The sequence below is a fragment of the Corythoichthys intestinalis genome, chromosome 11 (assembly GCF_030265065.1).
Source record: "Corythoichthys intestinalis isolate RoL2023-P3 chromosome 11, ASM3026506v1, whole genome shotgun sequence".
Classification (NCBI taxonomy): Eukaryota; Metazoa; Chordata; class Actinopteri; order Syngnathiformes; family Syngnathidae; genus Corythoichthys; species Corythoichthys intestinalis.
In genome coordinates, this window is record NC_080405.1 from 25,388,406 (window position 1) to 25,404,561 (window position 16,156).

Genomic DNA, 16,156 nt, shown 5'->3' on the forward strand with positions numbered 1-16,156 from the left:
TTCAGGTTTATCGTTGGAAAGAGATACATATAAGACATGTTTTTCACCTATTTTTTAGTTAAGTATAATTAAAAAATATATGTATATATATATTTCAATAAATGTTTTTTAAGCACTTTAAATGTAATAATTATGATCGGTTAGTTAACACAAAGGTTAGGTGTTACATCTTACTGTCCTACTGAAATATTTTTAAAAAAAGAAAATAAGTAGATGCCCAATACATTTAAAAAAAGTGGGGGGGAAAAAAAAAAAAAAAAAAAGCTTATCTTTATTAAATGCTTCACTGAGTGAGTCCACTTAAATCTGCTCAAGCTGCTCACTTAGACACGATGAGTTGGCAGAGCAACTGTTTAACAAGTTAAACGATGATTGACGCATGTGGCTCTTTGAAGTTCGCGTCTCTGGCAAGATCAAAGTTTTGCTGTCTGTCAAGCATTGTTAACTTTAATAATCAACTCCAGTGCACTGCCTGACCAACAAAGAGCAGGGAGAGGGAGGGAGAGTGAGACTATGCGATCGGCTCGGGACAGCTCATCTGTATTTATTTATTTTTTAATTGAAAAATAATCCGCTATTGACTGAGGCCGTGAAGTTTTAAGCACGAAGTAGAGAGGGATCACTGCATTATTATTATTTATTGTATAAAGTATTATTGTGCTCCCCAATATAAAGTGGAACGCAAACCAGAACGGATTTACACAAATGTAGATCTACAGTTAAGTAAACATTTTATTTTCTATGTCCTACCATTGCTACTTATAGCAAATTATAAGTCTGCAGGTGGTCAAGGATAGGCACAGACAAAATTACTTTCAATTGCTTTATTGAATAAACTCTTGAGAAAACATACACCTAATAAGCACATTGATTTACTATCTGCCACTGGTGACAATTCATGCAGAGTACAGTAAATCAGCAGAAAAAATAGCTTGCACTAGGCACACTAGGTTAACCAGTTAAAATCCAGTAAAAATCGCTCAAAAGAGGATTTAAAGTCAGTCGCTGATACTTCTTTAAAAATGAGACCAAGATCTTAAGTGTTACAAGAAAAATTGTTTTGCTTGTTTCAGAGGGACATACAGTGCTGGCCAAAAGGATTGGCACCCCTGCAATTCTAACAGATAATGCTCAATTTCTCCCAGAAAATGATTGCAATTAAAAATGCTTTGGTAGTAATATCTTCATTTATTTTTCTTGCAATGAAAAAACACAGAAGAGGAAAAAACATTCAAATCATTATCATTTCACAAAAAACTCCAAAAATGGGCCAGAAGCATTGGCACCCTCTGCCTAATACTTGGTAGCACAACCTTTAGACAAAATGAACAACCACTTCCGGTATCCATCAATGAGATTCTTACCATGCTCTTAACGAGATTCTTACAATGCTCTGCTGGAATTTTAGACCATTCTTCTTTGGCCAACTGCTCCAGGTCACTGAGAATTGAAGGTTGCCTTCTCCAAACTGCCATTTTCAGATCTCTCCACAGGTGTTCTATGGGATTCAGGTCTGAACTCATTGCTGGCCACTTTAGAAGTCTACAGTGCTTTCACTCAAACCATTTTCTAGTGACAAAGGGCAGCCTTGGTGGAGTCCAATCCTCACTGGGAATGAATTCGACTTACTGCCAGCAATGCGGACCAGACTCTGACACCGGTCGTACAGGGACCGAACAGCCTTTGCCAAGGGGCTCAGTACCCCATACTCCCGGAGCACCTCCACAGGACTCCCCTAGGCACACAGTCGAACGCCTTCTCCAAATCCACAAAACACATTTAGACTGGTTGGGCGAACTCCCATGCACCCTCGAGGACCCTGCCGAGGGTGTAGAGCTGATCCACTGTTCCACGGCCGGGATGAAAACCACACTGCTCCTCCTGAATCCGAGATTCGACTTCCCGACGGACCCTCCTCTCCAGCACCCCTGAATAGACTTTACCGGGGAGGCTGAGGCGTGTGATCCCTCTATAATTGGAACGCACCCTCCGGTCCCCCTTTTCTGTTCTCTGTTCTGTTCATAATTTTTATGGACAGAATTTCTAGGCGCAGCCGAAGCGTTGAGGGTGTCCGGTTTGGTGGCCTCAGCATTGCATCTCTGCTTTTTGCAGATGTGGTGCTGTTGGCCTCATCAAGCCGTGACCTCCAACTCTCACTGGGGCGGTTCGTAGCAGAGTGTGAAGCGGTTGGGATGAAGATCAGCACCTCCAAATCTGAGACCATGGTCCTCAGCCGGAAAAGGGTGGCATGCCCTCTCCGGGTCGGGGATGAGATACTGCCCCAAGTGGAGGAGTTCAAGTATCTTGGGGTCTTGTTCACGAGTGACGGTTTGAGGGAGTGGGAGATTGACAGGGGGATCGGTGCAGTGTCTGCAGTGATGCAGTGACTCTGCACCGGTCCGTTGTGGTGAAGAAGGAGCTGAGCCAAAAGGCGTAGCTCTCGATTTACCGGTCGATCTACATTCCTACCCTCACCTATGGTCACGAGCTGTGGGTCGTGACTGAAAGAACAAGATCCCGGATACAAGCGGCCGAAATGAGTTTCCTCCGTAGGGTGTCCGGGCTCTCCCTTAGAGATAGGGTGAGAAGTCCGGTGATCCGGGAGGGGCTTGGTGTCAAGCCGCTACTCCTCTGCGTTGAGAGGAGCCATTTGAGGTGGCTTGGGCATCTGGTTCGGATGCCTCCCTGGAGAGGTGTTCCGGGCATGTCCCACCGGCGGGAGGCCCCGGGGTTGACCCAGGACACGCTGGAGAGACTGTCGCTCGGCTCGCCTGGGAACGCCTAGGAATCCCGCCGGAGGAGCTGGCTGAAGTGGCTGGGGAGAGGGAAGTCTGGGCTTCCCTGCTAAAGCTGCTGCCCCCGCGACCTGACCCCGCACTAAGCGGAAGATAATGGATGGATGGATGGATGGCATTTTCTAGTGCTTTTTGAAGTGTGTTTTGGGTCATTGTCCTGCTGGAAGACCAATGACCTCTGAGGAAGACTCAGCTTTCTCACATTGGGCCCTACATTGTGCTGCAAAATTTGTTGGTAGTCTTCATACTTCATAATGCCATGCACACGGTCAAGCGATCCAGTGCCAGAGGAAGCAAAGCAACCCCAAAACATCGGGGAACCTGTGCCATGTTTTACTGTGTGGACTCTCTTAGAAGGCCTGGTTTTTTACCTGTAAACTCTATGTTGATGTCTTTTCCCAAAAAGCTCTACTTTTGCCCCTTCTGAGCAGAAAACATTCTTCCAATAGATTTTTGGCTTTCTCAAGCAAGTTTTGGCAAACTCCAGCGTGGCTTTTTTATGTCTCTGGGTCAGAAGTGGGGTCTTCCTGGGTATCCTACCGTAGAGTCCCTTTTCATTCAGACGCCAACAGATAGTACTGGTTCACACTGTTGTACCCTCGGAATGCAGGACAGCTTGAACTTGTTTGGATGTCAGTCGATGTTCTTTATCCACCATCCGCACAATCTTTTGTTGAAATCTCTCGTCAATTTTTCTTTTCCATCCTTATCTAAGGAGGTTAGCCACAGGGCCATGGGCTTTACACTTATTGATGAACCTGTGAACGTTAAACACAGGAACATTCAGGTCTTTGCAGATGGACTTGTAGCCTTGAGATTACCCATGCTTCCTCACAATTTTGCTTCTCAAGTCCTCAGACAGTTCTTTGGTCTTCTTGTTTTTCTCCATGTTCAATATAGTACACACAAGGACACATGGCAGATTTTGTGTCAACTTTAATCCATTTTAATTGGCTGCAAGTGTGATTTAGTTGTTGCCACCACCTGTTATGTGCCACAGGTAAGTAACAGGTTCTGTAAATTACACAAATTAGAGAAGCATCACACAATTTTTCAAAGGGTGCCAATACATTTGTCAGGCCCATTTTTGAGTTTTGCGTAAAATGATAATGATTTAATTTTTTTTCCCCATTCTCTTTTGTGCTTTTTCATTGTAATCAAAATAAATGAAGATATTACTACCAAAGCATTTGTAATTGCAATCATTTTCTAGGAGAAAGTAAGCATTATCTGACAGAATTTCAGGGGTGCCGATACTTTTGGCCAGCAGTGTAATTTAGACTTGTAAGATGTGTTTCCAATACCAGGCACAGTTGCAAAAACAAAAGTCAGGCACATTATCCAAACTGTGCTCAAGACATCACTTGAATGCCAAAGGAGGTGTTGTATGTTGGGATAAGAAGTAGTGCGTGAGAGAGCATCGTTAATTAGACAAGCTGGAAGCGTTGCTATTTGAGCCATGGAATGATCCAAGCCTTCATGCTCAGTGATGAGTCATATGTTGTCATCTAATGACATGATGAATTTTATATAACAACAAATGCAGTGCTATACAAACACACTTCATTGTTTTGTTTTTTATTTATTTATTTATTTTTTATTTTTTATATGAAGGTTACAATTTGATAAACGCAAGTGACGTCAGTTGAGTTGAGATTTGCACCATTTGCAGTTAACTTTACATGCAGGTCTTTGCTTCCTCTTTGAGACACAAGTGCGTACAACAGGAGAAAAAAACGTCTTAAATAGGATTATTATGTGATTTAGAATTATATTTTGAGACGATTCGACTATATACAACAATTTAGCAAAGCGCAGATGACGAGAAATTAGTCTTTTAATATGCCGGTTAGCCACGCCTACCATTATAGGGCTCTAGCTTCCCCAACAGGTGGATGATGTCAGCGGAGTCACGATTTCATCGGATTTAGTATGCAGCCCATTGAGGTGGAATTATCACAACGAGGCAAACGCGACGAAGAGAGCCGCAAAATGTCATTGTTTCAGTCTCTCTACTCCAATATTTTTAGAGGATATTCTTTTTATCCAAGTATTTTTCCCCAATAGCTAAATAAATGGCTTGAGAAGGCCCAGTCAGCCCGTTGAGGGGGAATATTCAGAACGAGGAAAATGTTATGAAGAGAGCCGCAAAATGTCATTGTTTCAGTCTCTCTACTCCAATATTTATACAGGATGTTTTTTTATCCAAGTATTTTTCCCCAGTAGCTAAATAAATGGCATGGTCATGACAAATAAGTATTGTGCTAAATGGAATATGAAATAATAAAAATGCATTTATTCAAGACAACATGGCAAAATTACTCCATAATGGTCAAAATTGTCAACTTCACCTTTACTGCCGCACCTCCTGAATGATATTTTATGCCACCTAAATCAGGCTTATGTCATATCCTTTCCCCCACTTCGGAAAATGTAAACAAACCAAGAGGCGTGACAGCTAGCAGACATGCTAACCCGAACCAAGTGATGTTTCAAAGTCTTTGAAGCGGAAAATCACGTATAACTAGCCCGTATCATTTCACACGACGACTGGGTTGTCGATTGTCTTCACCGATCGGCAAACCGCCCGGCAGAGAGCAATTTACAGCTCGTTCCCATGCTACTATGGACAGGAGAGCTTGCTGGGGAAGCAGCTGGACAATGACCGCTGAACAAACCGGCCGACGTCGTAAGAGCGTGTTGCTGCCAAATGGTCAACACGAATATGGTAAAATAATGCTTTACTACACGGCGAAGTCGTAAACAGCGAGAGACCCTGTGGAGGAGGGCGGGTGCAATTGTTGTGCAGCTAATATGTCCAGCTAATGTGTATGACGAGAGCTTTTTATGTGCCAATCCATGATCAAACGTAAATAGTCCTTTGTTTAAAGAAAGTTTGTAGTTTTTACTTTGTAATCGCTGTATTCGCGGCTATTTTTAACACAAAGTTGCGATTTCTGATGGTCGGAAAATTTGACGGAATACTGGGCACTTGAAGAGTGGAATAAGCCGAGTATAGTGTTCTCCCGGCGGTTGGGATGTGCGACAAGCCGCCGGTTGTCGGCCGAGGGGACAAGGAGTGTGTCACAAAATGCAAGTCACCTACATATTAAAATGATCCCAGTATTTGACATAATACAAAACACGATGTTTACTCACTTCCTCGTAAGTCCCATGGTCCCACAGTAGTAGGGCTTGTTTTGGCCAATATCCACCGGTGAATGGGAATCTTCTGAAACCCCAAAAAGGCGCACACGCCTCTCCCTCGTACAGCAAGATTTTTCTGCCGCCGTTTGGCTGGCGTGGTGCGAAAAATAAACATATTAATCCGCAAAATCAGCTGAATCCTTAGTCCTTCTCATACAACAGTACGGCTGTATAGTGAAGAGAACTCCTTCGTCCGTAAACGTCACAGCGCCCTCTTTCTCAACTCGAGACTGTTGCCGGAAGTTACTCATTTTCATGGTGCGGGATTAAAAAAACTAAATAAATATAGCGATCGCTTCCACATTCATCCAATCGGTCCATTTAATTCAGGAGCATAAAATACCTCATGTATTGTGAAATAAACATGCTTTTTCGTGTCACAGGCACTTTAACTTAGTTTATAAAGCACTACATAGTGGGAAAAAAAGCATTTGAAAAAACTCCATTGAGGTCATAATGCATGGTGACTATGAGGCCATGCCAAAACACATGCTGCCATTTAACCTTCATCTATATGCCTTGCACAGTGCTTTTCACACTTCAGTGTTAGTCCAAACACAGCCCTTGTGTTGTTGTTTATGTGCTTTGGCTTTGACCTTTGCTCAGCCAGAACTAATTGGACTCTGTTAGTCACTACTGATATGCTGCTGTGATGATGTCACTATGAGAATTTTTCCTAAACCAAGTCACATACAGTATACATTGGAAGAAGCTCGTTGCAGATCACCAAACAAAAATATGTCCAAAAGATATGTACTATATTCTGAAATATGACTCATTTAAGTTCTGAAAATTCTAAAATTAACCTGGTATTGTTTAGTGAAAGACAAAGCTTATATGTTTGCAGTAATGGAAAATAAGAAATTCTGAGATCTTTAACAGTGTATTTGGAATTACTGTATTTTGTTGCTTGACTGGCAGTAGGTTGACACACATGTTAATTACATACCTTCAGTTGTCTACATGAAATATAATTAGTTTTTCTCTGTCTGCCAGTATATACAGCTTAAGCAGTGAAATTTTGCTTTGGTTTATGAGTGCCATATAGTACATCTGCCCTGTGTTTGAAAGCATTTTGTTGCTTCAATTCTTTTGTCAGTTGACTTCATTAGGTATGTGCTGTAATTTAGGTTATTGTTGTCATCATTGAATGTAAGTGCTTTGTATTGCCCGACTTGGTGAGGGTTTTGGTGTGCCATTTATTATGTGGTAGGTAAGCGATTTCTCCCCCATCTTTTACAACTCTTATTACAGCGATCAGTATTTTTTGTTTTCAAAGTAACACCAGTATATTCATCATTATGAAATTCTTCATTCCCTTAAGATTAGTGGCTTTCTGCAGAGTGACTGATTTATCATTGAACCTCAGTATTGCAGTTTTAGCACTACAGGTCTCTGTCTGTCTCCTCCAAGATTCCTCGTTCGGTGAGGCTTTTCAGTTCACTTCAATTTGAAGAAAGTTTCCTTTTGGCCTCAAGTGATGAGAGGCAATATACAGTACTTCCAATGCCTGCCGGGATCAGTAACATGCCACTCTCCAACAATATTTAGGTTGTTACATTTTGTTCTCCACGATGATCTCATGAACTTATGTTCTTCCGACTGCCTTTGATGATAAACAACTGTGTCTCAAGTCAAAAACGTTTCATGCACCGTCGTGATCAACTACACTGTCCTTGAAAATCTGATGTGCAGTTAATATCACTATTCCAGCTCAATGATATGTCCCTGATGTCATATATATGAAGAACACAGTGGATTGCGTGCTTGCATGTCCGCTCTTTTTTGGATTTAACTCTTCATTTGGAGCATTATCCTTCAAGTGTGTTTGTATGAGCATGAGAAAATCACACAGTTTACTGAAAGTATGGGCTGTGCATGTGGCTGTGTGTATGTTTAAGGTTTACATGTATTCCATTTTATTTATAATTTTATGTTTGTGTAAAGATAAACAATTAGGGTTCCAAACATTACTAAATTAAATGGCAGTCGGTGTTATTCAATGTGAAATCATGTACTGAAGCAAAACTTTCACATCATTATTACTATTAGGCACAAAAATATGCACAAACTATGTTAACTTTTAATTGCAGCCCAGTCATTATTTACCATTAATCCGAATGTGTGTTTTTATAGCCGTTATAGCTCAAGGGGATAAATTAATAGATGAAACTTCTTAAACACAAGCTTCAATTTTTTGCGTAGAATTGTGTGCCTCCTCTATGCAACATTGAAATTTCCCATATAAAAGCTGAAAATGTTTAATAGATGAAGGTATTAAGCAAAGGATATGCATACCTCATCACTGAATAAAACATTAAATAATATATCCTGGGGTGTGCCAAGTGGCCGTGGTCAGAAGGACAATCCTGTCTACATCTAAACTGTTGAAATCTTTGTCATGTTAATTTCTTGTTTGTGGTAGTTGGATGAGTGATGGAATAATGCATGCCGTGCTCTACTGTATGTAACATTTCTGTCCTGTTTGTTCTTAAGGTCCCTATGGAGAGGAGAGAAATGAAGACTTCACTCTTTCTCCTTCTCATCCTCGCGCTGCTTGCCTCAGGAAATGGTGATGATGTCAAGTACATCTCCAAGAGGAACTCTGGTAGGACCGATGCTTTCCATTAGTTGTTGTCCTCATGTGCTCTGTGATGCCATTTGACTTAGTTTTTATTTATTCATTTTTTTGTGAACAAGTCTAGCTCATCATTTTTCTCATCTCTTCCTCAATCAGCTTCTATATACTCTCCACCTTACTCTTTTGGGTGTCTCTTGACTTCAAAACATGGCCAATTTCCACTTGTAACACTCGCGCTGTCTTGCACACGCACACTCACACCTATACACGCACACACACACCCGAGCACAACCCCCCAACACACATAAAATCCCCCCCATCCTCTACACACACATACAAACCCACACACAATCAATTATATCAAAGCTTAAAGCTTCTCCTCCATCTTCCTCACAAAATTGAAACGATAGACCTTTGGCATTGTTGCTGCTAGTGATGTGGATGTTGAGTTAATTTGTTCAACAATGAGCAGTGGATGATTTTTGCATTTGTATTTGGTATTAACAATGGTGGAACTGCTTAGTGTAGCCTTGTAATCAATATTATGCGAGTCTAATAAAAATTGGTATGCTTTGATAATGAGACCATAGAGTCTGGATGTAAAAAAAAAATACATAAATAAATTTAAAAAAACATGTTTAAATATTTTTCTTTACAGGAAAGTTCAACATCAGAAGTCTTCTTTTTAGAAACGAAATAATAAAGACGAAGTGCGGCAGTAACAGTTTGAACAGAAGTCAACTAAAGTTGAAGCAAGTATTAGCTTGCCACAGGAAAATAATGTGTAAGGTTGTAGACTTCATAATGATATTGACGGGACATGGGGTGCGGGGCTGATAAATAGGGGGCCTGCATTGTTGGCGTGGCCATCAAAGCTGATCGAATGGAATCACAAAGACCTTTTTTCGTTAAATGCTTGTGAATATAAATGCTTAAATCCCTGAACTCTTTATAGATACGGACGTAAAACAGTCTCGATTCTTGGTTAAATGCAAAAAAAAAAAAAAAAAACACGTTCAGTTGACATATTTACGGAAAATAAATGCTGAAATACGATGCTAGTCAATGTGGCGGCTGCCATATGTAAACAGAGCTTTTCCGGTGAAAATTCTTGTGAATAGTTGCTTAAATCCCTGAATTCTTTATAGATATGGACTTAAAACAGTCTCGATCCTGGGTCAAAAGCAAAAAAAAAAAAAAACGTGCAGTTAGCATTTATTTTATGTAAATATGTCAAAGATTGGTGCTAGCCTGTTAGACAATGTGGCGGCAGCCTTACAACAAAAAAGCTTTTTACGTTGAAAATTCTTGTGAAAAAAAACCGAAAAATATAATAAATACCTTGAATTGTCAAACAAATCACTCCTGAGACAATCTTTCCTGTTTGTATGCGGTACAGCTTTCGTACTTTTTCAACATAAATCCGCCGTTGGATCGCTGCATGTGCCGATGCACCGACTGCGAATAACTGAAGCGGATTATAAGATGGCCCCCTATTTGAAGGCGTGGCGCAGTGAAGGTCGGATCTGACCTGTCAATATCATTCTGGTGTGGTTTACGACATGTGTGACATAGTATGAATTACAGTTTCAAATTTCTGTACCCCTCTACTGACTGCTTGTATAGTTGTCGGATAGAATGCTTTGCAACCTAATTTTGCGGTAACCTACTGTTTTACAATTTTACACTCTGACTTAGCCTTGAAAAAGAATGAAAGCAGACAAATGATTCAACACTTTGGAAATCCTGATCATGCAAGGACATTATTCTATGTAATCCTAACAATGGTGCTTTAAACTGAGTGCACCACAATCGCACCAAATAACCACGCACACACATACTAGGATCACATTTTCACTGAACACAAATGACAACTAAGGCTGGGGGGTTTTAAGATCGAGATTACAAATTCATGCAGTGTTTCATACTGAAGAACGCATGCGAAGGATGGGGGTATTGTGGACAATTATTTTTTTGCCCATTGTTATGAATATACTAGGCTCACATTTTCACTGAACACAAAGGACAAGTAAGGCTGGGCGTTTTTAAGATCGAGATTACAAACTCTTGCAGTGTTTCATATTGAAGAATGCATGCGAAGGATGGGGGTATTACGTACAATTATTTTTCACCCTTTGTTATTAATATACTTAAAAATGATTTGAAAGTGGTTGGCTGTGGAAGCTTTTTTTTTCTACAAATGTGCTAGTGTGGACATAATTATTTTTTCCCCCATGTATTAGGGCAGGATCTTTGTTTTTGAAAAACCCTGATAGGTGTAGACATGGCCTCAGACTTCAATGAATCACACCTCATGACAATGAAAATGAAAGATATCCAAATAAGGGATGCAAACAAATAAAATAAATGGTGAAATGTGGCTGTAGAACTGTAGGTGCAGTGTACTGTACCTAATATTGTGACTTTCATGTTTCACTAAGCTGTTCTCTAATCATTCTCTTTCCAAGAGTCATGGACTGAAGATAAACTCTTCGTGACATGCTCTCTAGGAGTTTTTGACAGACTTTCATATGCCATTAATTTAATATTCAAGTTTGCAAAATGCTCTCATGCCCTTCCTTCCTTGAAAGAACAATGATGTCAGGACCCTCGAGCCTCCGGCAGGGACGCTTCCGTTTTGTTTTAGATACAGTATGTGCTACATTGTGCATATACAGTATATATACTCACAAGCTGCATGCTTTCACCCTCAACCTGTATACATCCTTTTACAGTGAGGATTCATTGTTTGTCTTTCTGAACAGGAGATGGATTGATTCACTTTTTTTCTTCACCTTTTCTGCTTGCATGCTTGCGCGGGTCTCTCGTAAACTGACAAAATGAATCGAGTGTGTAGGTGGTGAGCTGGTAGGAGTATTTGATATTTTTCAATACATGTTCACGTATGATCAAAGGCATACCTGCACGTTAAGACCCACCACATCATGATGTTGTGTGTGTGTTAGGGCCAGGGGTGCTTTGGTATATACAGTATGTACGCGCGCTGCTTACTTCTGTGTGTGTGTGGGTGTGTGTGCGTGTGTGTGTGTGTGCGTGTGTGGGTGAGGTGTGCACAAAGCAATTATGTGATCAGAGCAGAGCCAAGCGGACATTTATGTGGGCGACTGCTACATCCAGCCAAAGATAGGTTCACTTCCTGCTTATGCGTTTTTAACTGGACACACCATGTGGCAAGGAACTACAATTTCCTTGTGTCAGTTTTTCCGCTATGGCTTGTCGCAGCAGCCACTGCAGCTAAAAGGGGATACGCTGTGATAAGAAATAGGAGACGTAGAGGTGGTGGTGAGAAGAAGACACTTTTATGATAACGCTACACAATGTAAGCGGTAAAAATATCCAAGATGCGCATGTGTATTTATTGTTTGTAAGCTACTATATGTATTGTCAAGAGTGTCTTGCTCAAGGACACTTTAGCTTTGGTTATGCCTTTGAAAGTGTTTTCCATGATGATGTCTTGTCATAGACAATCCCAATGCGACTTAAAGAGGGATATGGTGCAAATATATCTGCCTTTTATCAAAAGCCATTTGGAATGAAAAATTGCCACAAGGGGTATTTACTATGTAAAGAACATAAAAAATGCAATGTTGGCTAACTGGAGTGTGCAATTCAAAATGTATCTATAGTGAGACAATTAGATATTTATTCTTACCATTTTTAACCAGATTTATATAACATTGGTCTCAATGAGGGGAATGGCCAATACTGTATATACTGTATGCATATATATAAAACTGTTCAAGCTCAGTTGTTGTTGGTTGCGTTTGAAAGCGTTTTTGTTGTTGTTGTTGTTTTTCTCATTTCCCCCCTTTCTCCTGTATCATATATTTTGTGACTTAAAAGAGATAAAAAATTTATAAATAAAAATTTTACATGAGATGAAATGGAGCTGGGACCAAAATTGGCAGCTGCCAGTCCAATGCGTACTGTGCCTCGCTCAAATTCAACTACAATCATTTCACCCTGACTGGCAACACAAATTTGGACATTGGTGGTGAAAATAATGGTTTGATGGGAGTTATTGAAACTAAATACAAAGCGATTTCCCAAGACACGTGTACTTTTCTATCATATGTTTATAGCATATGTTACATTGCAACAGTTGTGCTGGAAAACCATGTTAGGGGCCATTCACATGGTGACCTTCCAAGAATACGACACATTTCAAGTTTGTATTTATATGGTTCCGTCTCCATTTGAATGATGTCACAATTCTGCATGATAACAATTAATGCCAGGCCCTAGGGGGCAGTGCAGTTTTACGAGGGAACAGCCAATAATGCACTTCCTTGACAAACAACCTCTTCATGTCTGCAAGACAACATACCCACCCACTCAAAGCAATGGTGTCCATGCGGGTTTTTCTTTTGCTTCAAAAGGCACAAAGACGCAAACACGAAACATATTTTAATTAAAAGTATGATTAAAAACAGTAAATTAAAGTTGACATTCCACCATGTATGCTGTTTTGAATGCTTAGTAGCAGCAACTGCACATGCCCATGATGAGTGAGAGTCCTGGTGTCATTGGAGCGAGAGCCTTCCTTTCATATGAATACTGAGCAATCCCTGCAATCGAATCGTTCCGCTTTGGAGGCCTGAATCACAAGTTTGCATCTTTGCTGTAGCGTGTAAAGGCAAGGCCATTCCGCAACACCATTGTTGCATCTTTTGTCGCAGCGTCACCATGTAAACAGCCCCTTAGTGTAAAGGTGTGACTTTTATATTTCAATGACTAAACACAGCAGCAAGTCAGATAATTTCCACTGTTAATTAGTAGAGCAGTTGCAGCACCTCAATGAAAATACTGAAAATTGTGCTTGGAATTCATTGAGTCCTGGTCAAAGCCACACCTTAATGTTTTCATCATTCGAGACGAAAGCAATAGATTAACTGAGAAGGTGAATGGAGATAAGATAAGACTCTTATCTTGATCCCAGCAAGGGCAGAAGGGAGAAATAAATTCAACAACTAACTAGAATGACACTGCAAACATCCACTAAGACAATTCTCAATATATCTAATGGATATGTGCCAGTCGGTGCCACCCAATGCAGGCTTTTTTCATCACGCAGATCCTGTCCACGAATTCATCATTTCTTGGCCAATGCTTCATTTCTTTCTAAAAAAAAAAAAAATGTCTTGCAATAATTAGGTCTATATCCACAGATTTAGCAAAGTGCATAATTTTGGTTTGGAACTTATATGAAAATTAGACAAAATATTTAATCATTAAAAGAAAAAAAAAAAACTAAGACCACTGATGTTACTTGTTATTTTTATTTATTTTTTTAACCATTAGACATTTTATTTGAGCCGCACTTGTTACATTCAGCAGAATGCAATGTTTGTCATATCATCACAGCTCTCCCCACACGCAACTGTGCATGTGTGTGTGTGTTTGTGGGAGGGTGCTCACCCACCAACCACCACACACTGCACATTTGTTGCCTCTCTAAGCCAAAGATGACAGGCTGTCTGTGTGAAGTGGGTGTTCTTCAGCTCGCTAAAGAGCTAAAAGAAACATTAGCAAAGGCTTGCTTACTAACCAGCTGCTTTGCAGGCTGATCTGCAACATGTGCGTTACAAAGAATCAACTCCTATTGTCAAGAGGGTGTGTATCATTTGGTCTACAATTTCATATTTAACCAGTTATCACCGAACATATCACGATTAATATTTTCCTTTTTCAATTATTTGTGGCTTTTACTTGCATATGTAGTCCTTTTTAAAGTGCCTATGACAGAAAAAAGCATGTTTATTTCATATTTTACTCGGTATTTTATGCTCCTGAATGAAATGGACCGCTTTGATATGCGTGTAAGCTAGGGTGACCATATGGTAAATGGTAAATGGTGTTATACTTATATAGCGCTTTTCCACCTTTCAAGGCGCTCAAAGCGCTTTACACTATCTCACCATTCACCTACTGGTGACACAACACCAGGAGCAACGTGGGGTTCAGTATCTTGCTCAAGGATACTTAGGCGAGTTCATCATGGCGAAGAATCGAACCCACAACCTCTGGGTTGGGGGACAACTACTCTACCACTGAGCCACCCCACCCCATATTTTCTAAAAAAGAGGACACTCAGCCCAGCCTCAGCCCGGCCTCAAGATACTTGAATTTTACTCGAAGTTCACTCAAAGATGCCTATATCACTTTAATATATTTAAAGTGTGCCCCCTCACTCTGGATGGGAAAAATGCAGTTTGAAAAAAAAAAAATAATAATGACTTAAAAAAAAAAAATCTATATATACATATATATATATATATATATATATATATTAGGGCTGTCAAACGATTAAAATTTTTAATCGAGTTAATTACAGCTTAAAAATTAATTGCAATTAATCGCAATTCAAACCATATATAAAATATGCCATATTTTTCTCTAAATTATATATATATTCTGTAAAATAAATTGTTTGAATGGAAAGATAAGACACAAGATGGATATATACATTCAACATACGGTACATAAGGACTGTAGTGGGCATTTCACTCTACTGTCATTTAAATCTGTCTATGCTGTCCTCACTCCGAAGCGTCTACTTTTTCCAAAGTTAGACAGCTAGTGAACGACGCCTTAATAATCAGACTTCTTCCTTTTTCATCTGATTTATTAATAAAATGGCCTAAAACCATTGTCCTCTTTAGACCATCGTAAAACTACAAAAAAAAGTACACAAGCATTGCATTAGCAACAACGTTAGCTTAGCACGCTATACAGGTTCACTAAACATAAACAAAAAGCGTCTCATACAAAAAATAGAACATTTCGCTTACTAACATAATATGTACATTCTTTACAACAACCATACTTACTGACAAATCTTGTCCAAGGATCATATAAGCACAACATTACAACGTAGGCGTCAGCCCCAGACGTCGTGCAGCTATATTGAACTGGCAAGAAGACAATAAACCATGTCGCAAAGCGACCACAAGAGTTCGCTGTTAGACAGCACAAAAAGCCTTGCTGTAAAACTTACCAAAAGGCAGAATACTGTCTGAGCGGGACATGTGCGTTAATTGCGTCAAATATTTTAACGTGATTAATTTTAAAAATTAATTACCGCGCGTTAACGCGATAATTTTGACAGCCCTAATATATGTATATGTATGTATATGTATATATAAATGCAGACCCATAGAAATGTAGTCCAGTCAATGCACATACACACAGTAGGCTATGTGCCAACTAAACATTTTTATAAATGACTATCACGACAATTGTCCTTGACAAATTGTTATTCCCATTCAATTGATGCTCTCATTCAATGTTCTAGATTGCACACAAACAAAAACCGAAATAAACTGACAAACTTTTCAATCAGCATGTTTCCAAACGTAGCAGTTCAAAACTACGTTTCCCATAATGCCTAGCGCGGTTTAGCTTACTGATAGCTAGCTGAGGCAAAAATCACTTTGCTATAAAAGTTTACAATCATCGGCAGCGCGCCGATGCGACACCAAACGGGATTTTACAGTCAAAGCTCCGACAGAAGTCAACAGTTGCCATTATATACGTATTTATCATTAAAAAA

At 39.9% G+C, this 16,156-nt stretch overlaps 1 protein-coding gene across 3 annotated transcripts in view; it reads left to right on the forward strand.

Annotated features, from left to right (window-relative positions):
- The window catches only part of il1rapl2 (interleukin 1 receptor accessory protein-like 2), a 409,390-nt gene that overhangs the window by 51,464 nt on the left and 341,770 nt on the right, over positions 1-16,156 (forward strand). For all 3 annotated transcript variants that reach the window (XM_057850397.1, XM_057850395.1, XM_057850396.1), the window contains exon 2: positions 8,499-8,610. In XM_057850397.1, coding sequence (XP_057706380.1) covers positions 8,505-8,610 — 106 coding nt within the window. In that variant the 5' untranslated portion in view covers positions 8,499-8,504. The remainder of the gene's footprint in view (positions 1-8,498; positions 8,611-16,156) is intronic.